Here is a 22,822-nt window from a genome sequence, read left to right as displayed (position 1 = left end):
AACTGACCTCAAGAATATCTGTTTTATGCACTCTGCTAACCACTGCCTTTACCTAATGAATGAACTACTGCTTATTTACAGGTTTTGATTGAATCTTATTTTTTAAATAGCGTGTTTCAGAACAGAATATCAGGCCACATGCAACTCATAACTAAAGAGCAAAACACAAAGTGTAGGTGGTGATCGAAAAATGCTTCATGGTCACAAAGAAACGGAGCAACACAGGAATAACCAAAAACAGGAGCAACAGAATTCTTTCAAAATATCTTTGAAATTCAACTATGAATTGACATCTAATATTTATCTTTGAAATCAGACATTCTAGCATCTCTCAATTTCTGAGTCAAAAAGAAATTCATCAATTGCAAATTATATCTCAGTCCCTTAGTCTTTACTTCTATCCCTCAATATTCAACAAAAAGTTGTTGGCTACAGTATTGAAAATTTCTGACTAATCTGGCATGCAAAACCCCTTAAGGGCGAGTTACACAAAGTTACAAAGCTTACCAATTTCCATTGTGTATGATCCAGCTCAAACTTAAGATCTGGAATTTCCCCCATGGGAAGCAGTTTTGAATTCTATTACTATTTAAGATGCTTTAATCAGATTGCACCTCAAATGGTATAAAAATTCAAGAGAATATGAACTAAATTTATGTACTGGATTAGTGGTGCTGGAAGAGCACAGCAGTTCAGGCAGCATCCAACGAACGTCTGCAGTCATTGTTTTTACCTTACTAAATTTATGTAGCCTGTCCTTTGTTACTCCTGTAAGATCTGGTATCATTTTGGGTGATCTTTCTCTTGAGATGCAATGTTCAAAGCTGAACAGGCAACAATGGACTATTGGGGACAGGCAATGAATGCTGGCCTAACCAACAACACCTACATCCAAAAATACCTAATTTCACCCAAAATAAAGACATAAACAGAAACAGGAAACCCACTATTTACAGCTGTATCGGGCAATAAACATCACAATGATGTGCCAAAGTTTGAAGCTTTAATATTAATGCTATGTAGGTTGCTTTAAAAAGCCATTTAAACATGCAAAATACATAAAATTTTAAATCCCCTCTTTCTGTACCCTTCAACATGCTAAAGCGGATTACAATCAGAGCTGTTAATACTCAGCATAAAATGCTATGGGAGTTGGGAGATTTCAAAGTAATCTCTCCACCTCTTTTTATGTATATCTGTATTAAAGTGTGCAAATTACAAGTATAGAAGTGAAAGGAATTTCAATTGCCAATTTGAGAACCCTTTTAATGCATTCATGTTTAGGCGCTGTATTAACCATGTTACTTCCAGTTTCCACACCACAGAATGCAAAGTCATTAATTGTGAAGGCTGAGAAACTGGACATTATAAAAAAATCAATTTCAAACAGTCCATTTAAAACTGCTGTCTTCCACAGATGCTATTAAAAAAAAACCGCTTCCCCGGGGGAAATTGGTAAGCTTTCCACAAAGCGTTGTACTTTGTATAACTCCTCCTTAAGAAGGGGTTTTGCATGCCAGATTAGTGGGAAATTTTCAGTACTGTAGCCAACAAATTTTTGTTGAACAATGACGGACAGAAGTTCTATGGCCATGGCTCAATCCAGCTATCTTTACCAGCACTGCATTGTACCAGAAACTCCAGAATTGCAGGAAATTGAGGAGCAGGAGGGGGAATTCCCTCTACAAGGCAGCTTCTAATCAACAAAAGATGTCCTCCACACCAGGTTTGCACAACAGGTCACAGTCAGAAACTCGAGAAAAGTTTTGTTAACTCTATTTCTCTCTCCAAAGATTCTTCTAATACCTGCTTAGCATTTTCCAGCATTCTGTTTTAACTCAGATTCTTTCCTTAGCCACTGACCTGAAATTTGCCAACCTGGGTCACCACATAAATATACCTCAGTTACTCAGTTATTGTGAACTCAATTAAACAACACTTGAAGTGATAGTAACTGCAGTAGGCCTACCTACCCATCTTAGTTCTATATTGTGATTTTAGCATTAGAGCAGAAAAATCGCTTGCGAATTTAATTCACAGTTTTAACTTAAAAATTACCTCTTTCATAAGTTCAGTTTTTACTGAAATGCTCCACGATATGAGGCATGGTACTAAAAAATACATAAAAGTTAAATGCTGTCAGCAAAAGTTAAAATAGACTGCAGCCTGGAATAGTTGGCGCAAATTCCTTTTGATAAACAAGAAAGATCGAGGACATCGTAGCAGGTTTATGCAATCAATTAATGAGCTCAGCAAGATGAAAAGCTGTATCAACCTGCAACAAGCTATTAACAGAAATTACTTCACATGGCCGTTCATTCATCTGCTTTACAGATAAACATTTTCACATTCCCATCTCTCTAGCAGCATCCCAAAGGGACCATTCCCCCCCCACAACACTCTACTAAACTCCTCAGTTACCTCCGGCACCTTGTCCCACTACCATACACAAAATTTGAAATAACAACAAAGAACTAGAAATGCACAGTTCTCCATAATACTATTTAGATGCTGACTAACGTGCAGTATATTTCCAGAAAGCAGTTTTTCTGCTGTTTTTCCTGTTTATCAGCATTTGTTATGAGTGTGTTGCTGGAAAAGCACAGCAGGTCACGCAGCATCCGAGGAGCAGGCGAAGCAACGTTTCAGGCATCAGCCCTTCATCAGGAATGAAGCTCATTCCTCATTCCTGATGAAGAGCTGGTGCCCGAAACATCGATTCTCCTGCTCCTCGGATGCTACCTGACCTGCTGTGCTTTTTCAGCAACACACTCTTGACTCTGATCTCTGGCATCTGCAGTCCTCCCTTTCTCCCAGCATTTGTTATGGTCTTACAACTCAATATCTCTTTCTGCAGTTTGTTAACATTAATTCACTCAAAAAAAAAATTGCTGAGCAGAGCAGATAAAATGGGAGGAGAAAAAAAGATCCCATAACATTTGAACTGACTTGCCTTGAACAAAGTCAAAGGGGAAGGAAATATTTCAGCTTGAAGGAAAAAAAAAAGACAGATTTGAAATGAGAACAATTCTACACGTAATTGATGCTTTGCTCTCTCTTCTCAAAGATCACATTACTGGAAAATCTTCAATTGCATTTGAATTTGTTCATACTACAGTTAAGCACCAAAACCAAGGGGACACAGATATGTAGCTCATGGCTGCCTTAAAATCAGACATTGTTCTCTTAACCCACAGAACAAGGCAAATGTAAGGAAACAAAAAGAATAACTGCATACTCTTTGAAACACAATGTGGTTGTACGAATGCTTACATAAACCGGATCTCTGAAACGGTTATATAACACTTATCAGTACTTACAGCACTGTCAATGAGCATTTTGAATACAGGGACTAACACGAAGCACTCACCACTCCAAAAACATTTCATGGATTAACACAGATGTCCAGAAAGGACCACCAATCGCAGAAACAAAAAGTCAAACAATCTCAAACAAGTTCAGATCTTTGAAAGTAAAACACTTAAAATTTTATCACTGGTCTGATCTCATTTGAAAAAAGAGCAGGTAATTTAAAATCTGGAGAGTCCAAAGTTTAGCACAGTTTTCAGTCCTCAGCTTACCAGATTTTCAGCATCAGATCTGTATTTTAATAGTAAAATTTTTCTTATACTTCCCTTTTAAGAGAAAGCTTTGAGAAAGTATATTCACAGGATACTCACCACTTTCTTTGTGGCAAACATGTATTTGTCTTGTAACTGAAAGTCATCTACTCCTTCCAACAGAATCTCACGTTTTTCATCAGTCTGAAAGAAGTCTGTGCTTTTAATGATACTGGAGGAACCCATTGGCTCATGTCGTTCAACATAAACTGTGGTAGACAAGTCATATGGTTCCACACCCCTGGAAAATTAAACACAAAAGTATATCTGCAGTTTCCAAATACTGAATTAGTTTGCATGTAGATTTTGGTCTAGTAACTGACAGGTGCAGTGCCACTAAGAAAGACAGTTTTACAAATGAATAACCACATTCTGAAATTCTTCAGGTTAACCCATACTAAATCACCACAAACTACCTGCGCCTCCCTCTCAACCAGCCACATAGCCTCAGTGAAGACATGGTGGGGAGAGACACATGGTATACCATCACTCTGACAGCCCTGAAAAAGCTAGGGTAAACAAAGCAGACAAAATGTTCAAAGGACTTATCATTAATACATCTTGCCCCAGTTGCAACTTGTTCTCTGCCAAGAACAATTACCAGGCTTAAGAGATCCCAAAGTGTAAAGTTCTCCAGAAAAGCTATGACTTAATGTAAACTTGGCAAAATATTTTTTAAAAAAAGGACCATATCAGGCTAACCTATTCCAAAGCAAATTTTCTTTCAACATAGCAATATCATCTGATTCACTGAATGGCCTTTAAGGGATGGGAATCTGCCATTTTTACCTAGCCTGGCCTACATGTGATTCACAGCAATGTAGCCGACTTTGAACTGCCCTTAGGGCAAGTAGGGATGTGCAATAAATGCAGGTCTACCCAGTGATACCTACATTCCACAAACAAATAAAGTGATATATCTACACTAACTGTAGCCTTACAGCAATGTGATTAAATCTTTACGTTACTTGCTTCAAACTTTAAAAAAACGCCAGTAACATGCACTTTGGAGCATCATTCAAAATAGATTATGTAAATATGCATACCAGTAGAAAGATTTAACATGCTCTTGAATCAAAATCCAAGTTCGTCCAAAGTCATCTGATTTCCAAAGCTGCAAGATAAAAACATACTTCACATTGGACATGCAACACTCAAATAAAAAAGGATCCTTAACAGATATCTTCAATAAAAATCATGAATTGCACCATTTCAACTGTAGTGCATACATCCCAAAGATTCAAATTTCAACTTGGCCTTTTGACAGAAACAAAACTGAGGAAGCAGTGAAAAACACTGGGCAACTTAATCACTCCATTCCTACCAATAGCAATTTTAAATTTGTAAGCATCACACATCTCCCAAGCCAAGGCAGTTATCTTTAAGATGATGATTGAGTTCCAATTGACTCAAAGGCACTGTCTTTTTAACTCCAGGGCTGAGAAAGGAGCCATAGTGGCTTTGCAACCAAAAACACTTAAATCCCAGAAAAGGACTCAAAGTAACTTTTCAACTTTATATTTTGGTTTTAGAGGAGGACTGATGTTTCTCTGGGTCCACAACAAAACAGTGTATCTCAGCTACTGCAGACTTTCTTCTCCTCTCCCGAATGACTTACTGAAAATTGTACCTGCTGGGCAGACTCCTTGTAGCGAATGAGAACGTATATTCCTCACTTCAGGGAGGCTACATGGTTTCCTTTAGCTTCCAAAAAGTATTCAATTTTGTTTTTGAGTCCAATTGCTACACTTACGTATTATATGTTCTTGCTTGCAGGTGAAAGCATTTGGATTAAATTCTACAGAACATCCATCTGTTATAGAATCATAGCATTTTACAGTACAGAAGGAGGCCACTTGACCCAACATGTCTGTACAGCTCCTGTAAGAGCTACCCAGCTAGTCCCATTCCGCAGTCCTATCTTCGTAGCCCTATACATTTGAATCTTTCAAAGATATATTCATATTCTTTCCACTTCAACAGTATGTCTTTGCTCCTTGAACTCTACTCAACCAAGCTAGCATAGCTGCAATCAACAATCCCATAGGTGCAGGTCCTGGCCAAAAATAACAATACCTGTTTGTTTGGATGAGAACTGTCATAGCCCAGCACAAGATTGAAATCCCGACTATGCATAAGAAGATCAGTAGGACTGAATGGAATTTGGAAGCCTTGAATATCGTTGCAAAAGTTGAAAGTGATCCACAAGTAGTGATTTTGGATATCTGCAAACATGTACTAAGAAAACAGAAACAAAACTTATGAATATGTGTATTTTTACCTTTCACAAAATAATCATCACAAAGCAAAAATACATTAACTGCATCAATAAGCTATTACAATGTACTTACTGCTATAATTATTACTAAAATGTATTTTTTTATTTTCAAAAATGGCATTTCCACAATATTGAAATGAGCAGTCCATTAGCCGTAACACTTCAGGATCAAATTTCATAATGCAATATTGTACTTCCAACATTTAAAATTGTTTCTTTGGCACATTTAGACTAATTATATTTAATTTAAAAGCCACTAGAAGTACAAGAGCTCTTAAATGAGTACTTTTAAAATAAGCTATTCTACAAGATTCTTTTTGCTTCCAGTACAGGGGTTTATAAAATCATGAAGGGTATAGATAAGGGTAATGGTAGGTGAGTTTTCTTTAGACTGGTGGATTTCAAGACTAAGTGGCATGTTTTAAGGAGAGGAGAAAGATTTTGAAAAAGACATGGGGGCTTTTGTTTTTTTTTAACACACATTTTGATGGTGGGGTTATAAATACATATTGATGTATTTATATTTATATATATATATATTCTGCAGTGTATAATAAATAGTATCTAAAATAGTAGCTGGTAGAAACTAGTAACTGAAATTTACTAGAGTGGGTGGGGTTCGCATGTGGAGTGAACTTCATGAGCAAGTGGTGGATGCAGGTACAGTTCCAATGTGTAAAAGATATCTAGATAAGTACACGAAGAATAAAAGTTTTGGAGAGATATGGATCAGGAGCAGGCAGTGGGACTAGTTTAGTTTGGGATTTTGTTCGGCATGGACTGGTTAGACCAAAGGGTCTGTTTTCATGCTGTAAGAGTCTGAGTATTGAAATCTAGACAACTACAAAACACATATGGAGTAGAATAAAAGATAAAAAAACATTAATTATGCTGGAAGATATCTCACCAACAATAACTTTTCAATAGCATTTTTGTGACAGTAGTTTCCTCAAAGTGCTCAAGCAGAAATACCTCTACAATTACCTGTTTTGGCAGATTAAATTAGGTTAGATTACTTACAGTGTGGAAACAGGCTCTTTGGCCCAATTAGTCCACACCAACCCTCCGAAGAGCAACCCACCCAGACCCATTCCCCTACATTTACCCCTTACCTAACACTACGGGCAATTTAGCATGCCCAATTCACCTAACCTGCACATTTTTTGGACTGTGGGAGGAAACCGGAGCACCCGGCAGAAACCCACGCAGACAAGGGGAGAAAGTATAAACCCCACACAGACAGTTGCCTGAGACGGGAAGTGAACCCGGGTCTCTGGCGCTGAGTCAGCAGTGCTAACCACCGTGCCACCATGATTTTTAAATTGTTAATACACTATTGGTTCTACTGGGTGTTTTGAAAGACCTATAGATTGGACATCTGCATATTGCAACCGTTTTAGCAGGAACTCCTAGATTCAGATAACTTAATTTTGAAACAACAATAAAACATTCCTCATGTTGAATAGAAAATTATGTAAATATAGGGCTTTTGCCCGAAATGTCGATTTTCCTGCTCCTCGGATGCTGCCTGACCTGCTGTACTTTTCCAGCACCACTCTAATGTAGACTCTGATTTCCAGCGTCTGCAGTCCTCACTTTTGCCTATTATGTAAATGTAGCCAACCCAACATCAAAGTGATATAAGAATTTAATAGTTCTATTTAAAATTTCAGTTACTAGTTTCTACCAGCTACTATTTTAGATAATATTATACACTGCAGAATATATAATATATATATAATAAATACATCAATATTCATCTTTTACCACTGTTGAACACTTTCAGGCTCCGTTTGAATAACTAGATTACTCACATTTTCATTGCACACAAATAGTGTGCAAGTAGGTTGTCATGTCACTGTGTAATTTAGTCATTTCAATTAACTGTGCATTAAGCTCTTAAAAGATAGGAAATTGAAATAAATTTATGGCTTCTTTCAACAATACAAAAGACCCCTCCCCACCCCAGTTGTACTGTCTTCAACCCTCTTCCGTCAGAGTTTGACTACATATATGAACAGATTCAAGAACAGCTTCTTCCCCACAATTATCAGACTTTTGAATGAACCTCTCAAATGTAAACATTGATCTCTCTCTCTGCACCTTCTCTGCGGCTGTAACACTGCATTATGCACTCTGTATGGTACAATCTGCCTGTATAGCATGCAAAACAACACTCTTCACTGTGTCTCGATACATGTAATAACAATAAAATGGCATTCCAGGTGCTACTTAAAATATCGACTAGCAGAATGAAATCCAATCACAAGATGCAATTCTGAAACCAACATATGACAAGCATGCACAAATGAGGTAGCTGAGATAAACACCATTTATGAATGACTAGGCATAAATCTATGAAAACTAAAATAAATTCATTACAAAGATAAACTAAACTGGATTAAGGGCTAAAATTTCAACATATGAGTCTTGGGTCAGGCTGTCACATAGTCATACAGCATGAAAACAGACCCTTTGGTCCAACTAGTCTATGCTGACCATGTTCACAAACTAACCTAGTGCCACCTGTCTGTGCTTGGCACATTTCCCTTCTACCCTTTCCTATTCATGTACTTACCCAAATATCTTTTAAATGTAACTGTACCCAAATCCACCACTTCCTCTGGCAGTTCATTCCACATAGTAACCATTCCGTAAAAAGGTTGCCCCTCGTGCCATCTCCTTTTACCTTAAAAAGACCCCTAGTTTTGAAGTCCACGCCCACCCCCGCCCACACCAACCTTAGGGAAAACAGCTTTGGTATTCGCCTTATCTATACCTCTCATGATTTTGTAAACTTCTATAAAGGTCACCACTCAACCTCCTACATTCCAGTGAAAACAGTTCCAGCTTGTCCAGCATACTTTTATAACTCAAACACTCCATTTCCCAGGAATATCCTAGTAAATCTTTTCTGAACCCTTTAATATCCTTCGTATAACAGGGTGATCAGAACTGCATACTCAACTCCAGAACAGGTCTCACCAACATCATGTACAACCTCAATATAACATACTCAAGGTGGTCTGAGCAATGAAGACAAGCATGCTAAATGCCTTCTTAACCACCCTGTATACCTGCGATGCAAATTTAGAAGATTTACGTACCTGAACGTACCTGATCACTTTGCTCTAAAACACTATCCAGGGCCCTACTATTAATTGTACAAGTCCTGCCCTTGTTAGTTTTACCAAAATGCAAGACATTCACATTTATTCAAATAAAACTCCATCTATCACTCCACAGTTCATTGATCCAATTGATCAAGATCCTTTTGTAATCTTAAATAACCTTCTTCACAGTCCACTATACTACCAATGTTTGTGTCATCTACTAACTATGCTTTCTATATTCTCACCTAAATCATTTCTATAAATGACAAACGAACGTGGACTCAGCACTGATCCCTGTGGAAAACTGCTGGTCACAGGCCTCCAGTCCAAAAAAAACAATCCCCCACCACCACCCTCTATCTCCTACTGTAAAACCAATCACATATGTAACATATTAAAAGATCAAGTCATAACTTGAAAACAAAAGGTATTTTCTCCCAACAGATGTATAAACTATTTATTGGATTTAAGAAAATGTAAAAGCCATTTGTTTGGCCAATATCTACCCATTGCTTGTAATGCAATATTACAGAAAAGTACTATGGTAACCACATTCTCTATTTAAATGTCTGTTTTCAGGGACAACATTGCATTTCAAGACCATCCTCTGAGGCTGAATTTACAATTAGCAGCCCCTGACAAGTGAGTGCACATTTCAGATATTAAAAAAATGAAGAAAGAATATTGCCTCCCAGCTGGTGGCACTTACACAATCAAAGAAAAAGTACAGTATAGTGCACAACGACACACATTCTTCATTCTCAGCTAAATGCCATGGGAAATTTCCAATCTCAGCAAGTCCTACAGGAAAGTATTTGGTCCTTCAAGATGAAAGAGTTTCAGGTTTCCCTTTTCCATATTCTAAACAATAGTCCAAGCTGCCTCATGTTCAATCCTCTGAAATAGAGGGCTATGCTAATATGAAAAACATAATTTAATACTAGACACTAAGGTAGCTAAAAAATGGCAATCATAACCACACTTAATCAAAGATTTGTATACCTTTAACATTCCCTCTACTCATACAGTAATGCCCTTCTTTATAAAATCTTCAATGGCAGACTATTGTTTAGCGTGAACTTAGCCCATATAGAGAATGAAATTGAAAGGGAGAAAGAACGAATGTAAAAAGATAGTCACTGAACAGAGGGTAATTCTGATAATGCAGCAGCCCTTTAGCATTGGAGTGAATGTGCTCAAGCATCTATTGTGGTGCTCAAATTAACAACCTTCTAACCCAAAGATCAGCTAGCTAGCAGAAAATGAAAGATACAAGAGAACCTGTAGTAATTAGGAAAAACAGACAACAAAATAAGAAAGCAGAAAAAGCAATGCCACACAGCTAATTAAATCTATCCTGTATTAATCTATGGATTTAAAAAAAAAATTACCCACTATTGAATCTGAAGTTCCAGATAGTTCTCCAATTTGTCTATACACATTCTCCAGTTTCTCACATCAAACTTTGATCACCTTTCCTTTATCTCTTTCTCTTTTCTCTTTCACGTTTCTCTTTTTATTCCAATTTGTGCAATTTTATTTGCACTGGTCATTGTACGAAAAGGTGAGCTCCAATGCTTTCATGGATCAGATCAAGATCAATAGAGTCAAGAAGGTATCAGGTACTTTCCTCCAATTCTATGCCTTCCTGATTGTGTAACCAGGACGCAGCATGTACCGATATTATATCTTTTAATGCTACTACGTCATCATTTTGCCAGAGGACTTTTTGCCAGATATTTGACAGAAACAGGTCATTCAGTCCAATAGCACCATGCTGTGTTTCTACTTTTCACAAGTTCCCTCCCACTTTTTGCATCATGGGTCCATAACAAAATAAGCTTGCTCCCTAGTCATCTAATTATCAAGCTAGCCCCTAAATGCATCCATCTATTCATCTCACAAGGCACTGAGTTTCACTTATCACCACTGAATAATAATAATTTTAAAAAAGCTTCTCTTGATTTCCTATGAGATTTTAATGACTAGCTAATAGTTACAGCACATTTAAAAATGGAAACACCTTCGCCACACCTACCCAATCCCTTCATTTAAAATAGCTGCCATCAGGTCACTCTGTGGCCTTTACTGAAGGAAACAACCCATTAACTGCTGCACTCCAATATCCACTCCCAATTCTTCCCTGCCTTCTGTATTACTGTGGCTTCCTGCAATTCTTGCACTTTCTGTTGCAGTCCTTCATTCTTGTTTTGCAACCTGTCAACATTCCATAACATTGCAGACAACAAGTCCTGGCAAGATCAATCAGAACCAGCATACAGGAGGGGAGGAATAAACAGTGAGCAGTTGATGAATGAGGAGATGAACTAGTGGCAGCAGAAAGCAAGGTTAAAAGCTTTGGCCTAATTTTACACATGTAAGGTGGATGATTTGGAAACGATTCTCTTAGTTTGTAGGAGAGGTGAAGAAGGGAAAAAGGATATTGAGAACCAGCCATGCAATTCAGGTAAATTTAGGACAACTGCAGTAAATGCAAATTAACTCTTAATGCAGCTAAATAACATACATTTCTAGCATTTCACATATCACTTATCACATTGATTAACAACATCAATAAAGTTATCATCTTGCAGCTAGCCCAAATGTCTTACAAGGAAGTTCACATGGAGGATCCAAAACACAGAATAACAAAGTTTGTGTAAAGATTTGTAACTCAGGTGCCAGATGTCGTAGCTGTAGGTATGTTCGCTGAACTGGGAAGTTGATTTGCAAATGTTTTGTCCCCCGTCTAGGTGACATGTTCAGTGCTTTGGAGCCTCCTGTGAAGCGCTGCTGTACTCTCTCTTCTGGAATTTATTTGGTTCTGTTCCTGCTTTCAGTTGCCAGTTCCGGTGACAAGAACCACAAATTCGACTGGGGCGACACAACAATCATTGGACAAGCCAAACAGAGGACAGCCAGAGAATTTCAAGAAGCATCGCATTCATCCACAGACTCAATCAACAAGCACATTAATCAAGACCCACTATACCAGCCACTACAATGAACAACCAGAACCAGCAACCGGAAGCAGCAGGAACAGAACCAAATAAATTCCAGAAGGCATAGTACAGCAGCGCTTCACAGGAGGCTCCAAAGCACTGAAGGTGTCACCTAGACAGGGGACAAAACGTCTGCAAATCAACTTCCCAGCTCAGCAAACATACCCACAACCATGACATGGAGTAACAGTCAAGAAAAAATTATACTAATAGCTACAAACTTTCTATCAGACAGGGAGGCTGTGCTCAAGAATTTATGGAAATAAATATTAACCCAGGTCTAGAAAACACTTGCAGAGGAATGAAAGGAAGTCATATGATGCAATAACCAAACATCTTACAAATTTATAAGAGCTGTCAATGAACTAGCAAGATATTTCAAATGGTGCCCATCTTCATTTCACAATAATGGCTCAAAATAGTTTGACAATATTACAAGAAATAATCCTTACCCGTTTGTTATCTACTGGACTATGGTAAAACTGAGCAATAACGGTTTGGTTTTTTGATCCATCTTCTAGCTTGAACTTCTCATTGATCCTCTTGAAGGTCTTTCCATAATTATATGAAACGTACACCTGTGGCAAAGAGGAGTAGAATTACATCAAAAGGTGACAGCACAGAGAAAGGTCACTAGGCAAACTGGTCTATGCTCCAAAGAGTTTCCTCCAAGCCTTCATCATCCAATTCCATCACCACAACCTTCCATTAGTTTCTCCCAGTTTCTTTTTCAAGCATCAACACTATTTGCAACAGCTATTTCCTGGAGGTAGCAAATTCCTCGTTACACCAACAGATCATCACCATACAAAAGGTCAACTCTTTCTTTCTCCACAGATGCTACCTGACTTGATGACCACTTTCAAAATGTTCTGTCTTGATATCAGTTTACTCATATAGCTAGCTTTTTAATAATTACTCTACTTATATACTCTGAGAGAACTAAAAACTGTAGTTGTGCAAGCTAAGAATGAACATCTATACATTTCAGTTAGGGTGTGAATATTGGTGGATATGAAGTGTTGCATGTCACTCTGTTTACCCTATTTGCTAGACAGTGAAGTAATGACAGGGAGACAGTGTAGATCATTGTTACTCTTCTGAAACGATCAACAATTTCTGGAAACCACACATGCAGACCGATGATCTTCCAGAGAATGCACCGTGCAGAACACCACCACCACTACAGCCTCCTCCACCAAAAATGCAATTATTATTGTTGAACTAAGAAGAACATCCACTAATACACTCTCTCCCGTTTCCACACCCTACCCACCCCCATGTGGCTTTTACAGCTGAACTAATCAGGTCACATTTTGTAGAAGACTTAAATCAGTGCATTAAAATTCTACATTATTGTTGAATAATGTCACTGGCTCTTTGGAGAATGTTGAAAGGATATTTGATAGAGGTTCAAAGATTCAATCTTGGTTCACTATCAGAGATGATTGATTTCCTGATTGCTGGACACCTGGAATCCCTCTAACTTGTGCCCATGTTCAAACAAACAGGACAGGAACTAAAAACAGAAAACACTGGAGAAACTCAGCAGGTGTGGCATCATCTGTGTAGAGAGAAGCAGAGTTAAATTTGGAGTACAACGTGACCTTCCTTCAGAACCGAACTCAAAACGTTAACTGTTTCTCCACAGATGCCGCCAGACAATTGTTTTTAATTCCAATTTCCAGCACCCAAGGTATTTTGTTTATTTTATTTACTGGGATAGGAACATAGGATTAGAAGTAAGAGCAGGTCATTCTATATGATCACAGGAAAGTGGATTGGACGTTACAACTAGAGCAGTTATCTGGCACGGAACCAATAAAATCCTTGAATAAATTCAATAACCCAGCTTCCACTGCTCTCTAGGCAAGAGAATTCCACAGATCAACAGCCCTCAGGGAAAAAAAATCTTGTTCAGTGTCCCCTTGTTCTATTCTCTCGGACAACAAGAAACATCCTCTCAGAATCCACCTCAAGTCCCCTCAAGATCTTCTAGGTTTTCAACAAAAGCACCTTCCAATTCTTCTAATCTCACATCAACAAAGGAACAACCCTTTTTCCTAAGTCAGGTTATTTATCCCAAGAATGGAAAAATTCACGGACATTTGTGGTCTCCTTTCTTTGCTGCTTTGCCATAGATCACAGAAATACAACTTGTTACATTTTGAAAATAATGAATTCCAAAAGCTGGTGAGCTTGTAATTCACAACAGGATCATAATATTGAGACAGTGTGCAATTTTGCAGTACTAACATTATCTGATCAAACTGATATTTAGTTTCTTAACTTAAGCAGTTCTCACACTTCCTGCCTCCCAGTGGCAAAGTATGAGCTGTTATACTGCCATAATACACCATATCTGCACAGGTGTAAACAACATACCACTCAAACTAACCAATTGTCTGCATCCTTTCTAGCAGAGGGATGAAAACAAGTTAAACCACTCAAGTGAAAATAAAAAAAGGTAGTAATATTCACATTTCCTTCAGAAGTGATCAATCCAGACCAATCTCTACCAGTGAAGTCATAGCACAATCCAATACTCTTCAGAATACCACATCGGGCAAGCATATATCTTGGCTTAGGGGTCTCCATTATGAAATACAGACATCCATTGTACAGTAGGTGAAAAGTGAAGTCAGCTAGCATGCTGACCCGCTATTGTTTCAGTTCACCCTCATAATAAGCAATTCTATAGATTCTTGGCCGATGGTCTGATATTCTGACCAACTTTACTCTCCTCCAATTTAATGGGAATTGACCAGCCTTTTTACATCACCCCATTAAGAGAAGATGTGCCTTCGAGGAGGAATGTTCTAACTTTCCTATGTAGAAAAACAAAGTACCCTCGAAAACCCTTAGAAGATGCTGACAGGACAAGCATCAAGAACTCTTAACATCGCAGTGGATGTTTCAACATTCATCAAGATGATTCACCAAGACTACACAATATCCTTCCCATGCAAAAGCAATATGTCGCAAATCCAGGAAATTCAAGTAAACATTGGAAATATTCAGCAAGTCTGGTAGCAAACAGTGTTGACATCTCAGGTTTATGACCTTTCAAAAGGTACAGGAATTAACAAATACAATCAAGACAGCTCCCCCACATTCCAGAGTCCCATTCACACAAAACCAGTTTGGTTGCATTGTCAGCTAAACGGCAGTATTAGTTAACATGAAACCTGCTTCTGTCCCTGATCTCCAGCAACTGCAGTCCTCACTTTCTCCTGCTTCTGTTTTTGTCTTCTAATTCTAACTGTGATCTGGGAGCAGTTGTGGGTAACTAATTGAAAACCTTGCAACAAGCCTTGTCCCTATTGCTTGTGATTTCCACCAGCTGCGGGCCTACACAGTACAAATTGCACAGGAAGAGAGATTTCACATTACATATTATGCCAGCCCTGATTGCTTATATGGGGTGGGAATTAGGAATAATCAATGTGTTCCTGTTTCAAATGTGTAAGGCCTATTCCTGTGGCCACATAGGACATGAGATACATTAACTTCTCTCCTGACTAGAATTCCAATCAGTTCACCAATGACCGTATCACGCCTTCCAAGCTCCACATTCTCTATATTTATCACTTATTACCCTACTTTTGACTCCTCCAAAAAAAAATCACAAAACAAATTATATTTAGGCACTGCCTCTAAATTGTTTCGAAACACTTCACAGCCAGAAATGCCACTGCTCTGTTGTAGGAAAGCTGCAGCCAATTTGTACAGAACATTGTCTGAAAAACAACAGCAGGTCTTAATTTAACAAAAAAGGGATAAACATTGAATACAATATCACATGAATGTATCTGCTCTTCAAAATAGTGTCACACGATCTTTTGCATCCACCGGAGGGGCAGAAAATTCAAATCTGAAATTGAAACTAAGACTAAAAGAGCAAAGAAAAAACACAATGAAACTAAAGAAAAACAAAAACAGAAAATGTGCGTCTTAATATCCACACACAATCTGGGGGAAGGAAGTCAAGGGGAAGTCTTTTCCAAGGTGGGGTGGGGGTTGGGGGGGGGGGGGAGAGAGAAAAGAGTCCAGAACTAGAGGGCATAGGTTTAGTGTGAGAAGGGAAAGATACAAAAGGGACCTAAGGGACAACTTTTTCCACACAGAGGGTGGTGTGTGTATGGAATGAGCTGCTAGAGGAAGTGGTGGAGGCTGGTTCAATTACAGCATTTAAAAGGCATCTGGATGGGTATGTGAATAGGAAGGGGTTGGAGGGATATGAGCCAAGTGCTGGCAATTGGGACTAGATTAGGTTGGGCTATCTGGTTGGCATGCACATTCTCCCTGTGTCTACGTGAGTTTCCTCCGGGTACTCCGGTTTCCTCCCGAAGTCCAAAGATGTGCAGGTCAGGTGAATTGGCCATGGTAAATTGCCCAAAGTGTTAGGTGTATTAGTCAGAGGGAAATGGGTCTGGGTGGGTTACTCTTCGGAGGGTCAGTGTGAACCGGTTGGGCCGAAGGGCCTGTTTCCACACTGTAGGGAATCTAATAAAGTGTATAGATAAAGGATTTTCCCATTTTAGATTACTTGATACACAAGCTAGCTAACACTTGCTCAGCTATACTTTTTTAACAAACAAAAGATTTCCACTGGCTACATAAATGCAAAGTTGTGTTAGTCTTCAAAACGATCTCCTCAAATTATTAGAAAGACCCAATGGCTATCAAACTCTTTTACAGCAGAGACTTATCTATCCAACCCCATCAAGTGTATGGCAAGAAAGAGAAATAGCACAGAAATTATGACTCATTGCCCAACTCTAAGGAAAATTTTAATACACATGAAGTACAAGATGGAATGTTTAAAACTAAACTACTTTTGAAACAAAAAAAAAGAAAGAATTGCTCATGATAAAAGTTAGGAGTAAAGATGATCATGAGGTGAATATAGAAATATAGATCAGGAGGTCAGAATCTAGCTTAAAACAAACTGAACATGGCTGTGGTACAGCCACTTCATGCTGTCATTAATCATGATGAAAATATACAGTCATCTATGACAATTAATTGCACTTTCCTACCAAAATTCTTAACCAAAAACCTACAAATATGTCACTTTCTGCACCAACTGCAGCAAAACTAAAATACTAGTGACTAGTTTTAGTGGAAGCACCTCTACTTCACTTTGTGTACTGCTTTATTGGAAAGTTTTGTTTTCAGATCCGAGCACTTTCAAGATATGGAAATGTGAAAGCAAAGAAGGATTTTGAAATGTACGGTTCTTAAAGATAAAGCCTGTGGGAAAGTAACTTTTTTGTGCAGTTTCATACATGCATCAGTAGAATAGCCATACCACAAGCTGGCAGTACCTTACTACACCCTCTCCTCACATCCAATTCATTAGTAAATCTGCTCTTAGTCAACACAAAGCAATGCAAAGTGTTTTGAATAAAGGGATGGTGGTCTTGGCAAAACCAAATACAGACTTATGTGAAGTGGTCAGTGAGAAGTGTACCAGGTTTCATTGCATGACTTGTAAGTGGAATTTAAAAATAATTTTCTGAAAACAAATTTATCTAAATTATGCCTTCATTCTAAATGACATCTTGGTATCTAACATTGTTTAATAATAGACAAAGGACCTTGGATAATTTATTACATTAAGGAGCTACATAAATACAAAATTGTGAACTTTTATTTAAATCTACATGTTGAATAGCTTGTTGATTAATGCAAGAAATATTGCTGAACTTCTTCAAAACTACATCCTTCACTGCAACACTTAATTCAGCAGTTGTTAAAACACCTTGGGAGATTTTGAAATCATACAAGCTGTTATATAAATGCAAAACTTTCTTTTCCACTTCATGGGTGAGGCAGTGGAAGTTTAAAACTCTACATCTGTCAGAATACAATTTTAAGGCAAAATTAACCAGCATACAGCTTTAAAACGGAGACAAAGATTGCATGCACACACAAGAGATCAGGAACATAGACAAGGATTGATTTATTTCCTTGCATCTTTGCGTGAGGTTTATAAAAATACCATTGGGATTATTTAGGGCCCACTGTGACCTTAACCTGGCAAACTATGCTGCAAAAAAAACAATTACTGTAACTTGGAAACAGAGCCCTAAGGAACGTACATGCAGCAAGGGGATACCTTTGGTGGTTCAGCCTTCAACATCACTGTAGATGTAAACAAAAGCTTTTGCAGACATGCAAACAGGCAAGTGGGTCGATTTATTTAAGCATAGAAGTAATAATAAACATATTGTGATTTCTCCAAATCTGCAGTTAGGATTCCCTGCTCTGTTTCAGTGATAGTGTGGATGCAAGATGCAGATTAAAGAACCCCCAGGTTTTGCCTTATTTTAAAAAAGCATACTTTATTAACAATTTAATGCTTATGTAAATTAAAATAAAACTTCATTCCTTGAATAACCAAAATTATTTATGTGCATAAGCAATAAAATCAGACCAGACAACATACTATTGTAAGCCATTTAATTCTGCAAATTGAAAGCGTCAATCAGCTATTTCAATGTCGTGGCTTCTATTTTTTTTTGTCTGGTCCATGAAAAATTGATTATTCCAAACTATAATAGTATAATTTGGTTTAGCATATGGGGAAAATTTTAAATCTGGTCTGTGCGCAGAAAACAGCCAAGTTTGCATGCAATCTTGTACCCAACCTGTTATTTTTTCTCTTGATTAAAAGTAAATGGAGACTAAACTCAGACAAAGCGTGAAAAATAAGATCAGGCAGTCAACCCAATCCAGCCAGTGAATTTCCTCTCGGCAGGTTAGATTGAAACTATTCCCCAGAAATTACTGCCATTAGTTTGGAAAGACAAGCAGAAAATGGCACAGGAATGTGTGACCAAAATTTTACGCTTTATCACATTAATTATCAGCTTAAGTTTTACATATGGAGAGAGGGAGGGAGGAAATCTAATAATGGTATGAAGGGTTACAAACAGCAATTAGGTTTATGAACTAATTATTTTAAACCACAATTTGCAGAAACTGCAATTCGCCCTAGAGTTTTGAAAAAATATGACTCAAAATATCTAACTGTTGAAGGACAAAAACAATTTAGAATAATCTTCTACATCACCTTTGAAACCTCTCTCTTCAATTCATTTACCGGAGTGTAAGACTGTTCATCAAGTTACAGATAGTCTTCGATTCTACTCCACTTCCAACAGCCAGTTGAACCCTTGCAAGAAACATACCTTGGCAATATGACCACTTTAGTATTAACATGGGTAAATCTGCTCAACAGTCACCTACTTCCAGTCAATTAGATTTAAGAGGACAACCAGTCATTTCACTTGCAGTCAACACATACTCTCTCTCTGGTATGACCAACATGCAATGCCACAACAAATCCAATGCCATGCAAAGCAGCCTTTCTGAACAAAATCTTCACCTCTGACATTCTGATAATTAGAGAGTTACTTTTAGAGTAATTTTCAGGTTTACTCCCATTTAAGCCTCCTACCAAATTGTGAATTTACTGCAGGGCATTTTAAGGCTTTTCATTAGCAAAACAAAGGGGTGTGACCATTATGACCTTGCAGAATGTACCAACGGAAATATTTTCTAATTAACCGGTTCAGAAATGCTATTACGGATCTCAGGAGCAGATGAGAGATAAACCCAGGTCTCCTGGCTCCAAGTAGGGATATTACCATTGTGCCACTACAGCCCAAAAGGGAAACATTACACAAATGAAATACTTGCTGTCTTTACCCTTGTAATATTAAAAGTTCAGATCTATAATTCCCAATTTAGACCTCAACTGGGCAAAGCATGCACACAACTGAAGATGCAGCATATTATCCAGCTTCAATACTGACCTCAAGGGCTCCAGACCCTTACTGTAGATTAGATTAGATACTCCACAGTATAATACACCTAACACTACGGACAATTTAGCACGGCCAATTCACCTAATCTGCACATTTTTGGACTGTGGGAGGAAACCCTCGTGGACAAGGGGAGAATGTGCAAGCTCCACACAGACAGTACCCCGAGGCAGGAATTGAACCCGGGTCCCTGATGCGGTGAGGCAGCAGTGCTAACCACTGAGCCATCCCACTTTCCCAGAGGCAGGGGTTACTGTATGTATAATTGGTGGAAAATCAGCTGCTGGAAGGATGGAAGGTCACGTTATGACAAGAAAACACATCAGTACAACTTGAGAGGGTGTTGTTGGAAAAGCCCAGCAGGTCAAGCAGCATCCGAAGAGCAGCAGATTCCTGATGAAGGGCTTATGCCCGAAACATTGATTCTCCTCCTCCTTCGGTGCTGCCGGACTTACTGAGCTTTTCCAGCAATAGTCTCAACTCCGACCTCCAACATCTGCAGTCCTCACTTTCTCCAACATCAGTACAACTCCCCATCAAGTTGAACTTTATCAAAGTATAATACTAGCAAAGCAGTCAGCATCCTGAACGTTAATCTAAAACTTTTTCTTACACTAGGCTTGAATTACTGTAATAAAGTGGTCAAGTTCCCCAGTTTCTATTTCTTCTGGTCTTAACTAATAACTTATTAGCACATCCTGAATCTTAATTATCTTGAATTTCTCTCAATTGTGCTTCCCACTATGGCATATTAATATTATCTTCACTATTCAACCAACACTGCACAGATGTACCTTTAAATGTATAACATGAACAAACGCTTTTGCTCTGTTAATATTATTTTGTCATTGTATGACAAGTATATTTAGGCTCCATGAAACATCTGCTCGATGTACCACTCAATATTTACTCAAGTGTGGGAAATCCATGCTCAGTAATTATGATCCAAGTTAGTAAATAGCATTTTGTGAGCCTGTAGAAATTTAACAAAAGGAAACCAATTACAGCAGTGCCAGCTGAACAAGAAGCTTGAGTGTGGAGTCAGGTGTGACTCTTCAGAGATTTGCTGGGATAAAAAAAGGATGAATCTTTCTTTTTGATATTTGTAGTGAAATCGTTCCAATAGTTCATGTCAAGTGTAATAAACATATTTCTCTTGTCAGCCTCATGAATATGTTCAGTGATTGATCTTTTTGTCCTGCAAAAGAAAACAAGAACTTATGGTCTATCAAGCCAAGTTTCACTCCATGATCCAAGCTGTCCAGTCTTACTATCAGTTGGGTTCATAACTTTATTAGTTGCTGCATGGTTTACGGACGTACTGAGGTCATGAAATCTCCATAGAAGTGATAGTATTTCTTTAAATAGAACTGAAGAAGACTTCTCGCTCTCATTTTCCAGATCATTGACTTGTTGTCACATTATAGGACAGTCATTGGAGAATATTCTGTTATTATAAATTGTGCAGATAGGCGGCTGCCAGTGAGTTAAAAAAATGTTTTTTCCCTCATTTCCAAGATATTACCATTACCTATCACATTATGAAGAAAGTGGAATGATCGAGAATGAGACGGCACAGATTTTATACAATTGACAAAGAAGCAATGGAGACATAAGGAGAAACGTTTTGATGCAGTGAATGGTTAAGATCTGGAATAGGCTGCCTGACAGTGAGTGTGGTGGAACCAGGTTCAAAGCATTCATAAAGGAATGGAATTATTTTCTGCAAAAAGGGAAGGTGGTGCAGGATCACAGGAAGGTGATTGAGCAGTGGCATTAGGTCAATTGCTTTTTCAGACAACCAACGCAGACACAAAAGGAGCTGAATGGTCTCCTCTGTGCTTTAACATTTTCATGATTCTGTGAAAATTGTCACGCCACACTGGGCACAGCATGCTAGAAATTAAGGCCCCACCACTCCCAGGGTCGTCACAAAAGTATGAAGCTTTTTTTAAAAGTACAGAAAATTCCCCAATTTACCTGACTTTTAGATCCAAATTAACAATACAAGGTTCAGCTTTTTTGTATTTAACAAGAATTATTATTTAATACAAATAAATAAATTCTAGCTACAGGTATACTCTTATAAACAGTCAACATATAACTCTACTGGTTAAAACACACACATAAGACACTTGGCTGGACATGACTGGCAAACTGGGAAAGCAATTCAATGTCCCTATCTACAGGGTCATTGAGATGATCCCCTGGCTTGCCTCTCTTTGACAGCTCTTCTCCATGTATTTTCTGCAGCTTGCAGGAGGCACTGAGCAACTGATTCACAACTTATAAAGACTCTGACTTATTGGTTAAAAGCAACAGCTTACAGAAACTGGCAAGGAAAAAAAAGACAGACACTAGGCAAGAGAAAGGACACCACTTCTCTATTCGAGGTCTAAAGGCTTTTGACCTATCTCATTCTCATAAAAGTTATTCAACTACCTGCAAATCAATCTCATGGTTGTTGGCAGACAGAAGGTTTTTAGATTTTTTTTTTAGATTACTTAGTGTGGAAACAGGCCCTTCGGCCCATCAAGTCCACACCGCCCCGCCGAAGCGCAACCCACCCATACCCCTACATCTACCCCTTACCTAACACTACGGGCAATTTACCATGGCCAATTCACCTGACCTGCACATCTTTGGACTGTGGGAGGAAACCGGAGCACCCGGAGGAAACCCACGCAGACACGGGGAGAATGTGCAAACTCCACACAGTCAGTCGCCTGAGGCGGGAATTGAACCCGGGTCTCTGGCGCTGTGAGGCAGCAGTGCTAACCACTGTGCCACCGTGCCGCCCACAAGTTGTCAGTTGTCAGTAACAACTGGTCATCACAACACAGATTTATCAACTATTTGTTACTGGCTGAATCTCATTTTGTACACACTCCCTGGTGCCAGTTTGCACCCCCTCCCCCAAACATCCCCTTGACAGCCCACAGTTGAACAAATAAAAGTGTAAAACAGCACTTAC

The 22,822-nt window shown here is 38.5% G+C and overlaps 1 protein-coding gene across 2 annotated transcripts in view; it reads right to left on the bottom strand.

Moving 5' to 3' along the window:
* sorl1 (sortilin-related receptor, L(DLR class) A repeats containing) overlaps positions 1–22,822 on the bottom strand; it is a 195,923-nt gene that overhangs the window by 117,728 nt on the left and 55,373 nt on the right. For both annotated transcript variants that reach the window (XM_072593453.1, XM_072593454.1), the window contains exons 3-6: positions 12,466–12,591; positions 5,697–5,858; positions 4,667–4,734; positions 3,681–3,861 (exon numbers count right to left, since the gene is read on the bottom strand). In XM_072593453.1, the coding sequence (XP_072449554.1) occupies positions 3,681–3,861; positions 4,667–4,734; positions 5,697–5,858; positions 12,466–12,591 (537 nt within the window). The remainder of the gene's footprint in view (positions 1–3,680; positions 3,862–4,666; positions 4,735–5,696; positions 5,859–12,465; positions 12,592–22,822) is intronic.

Source organism: Chiloscyllium punctatum, chromosome 23 (genome assembly GCF_047496795.1).
Source record: "Chiloscyllium punctatum isolate Juve2018m chromosome 23, sChiPun1.3, whole genome shotgun sequence".
Taxonomy (NCBI): Eukaryota; Metazoa; Chordata; class Chondrichthyes; order Orectolobiformes; family Hemiscylliidae; genus Chiloscyllium; species Chiloscyllium punctatum.
This window is presented reverse-complemented; position numbering and strand designations above follow the sequence as displayed.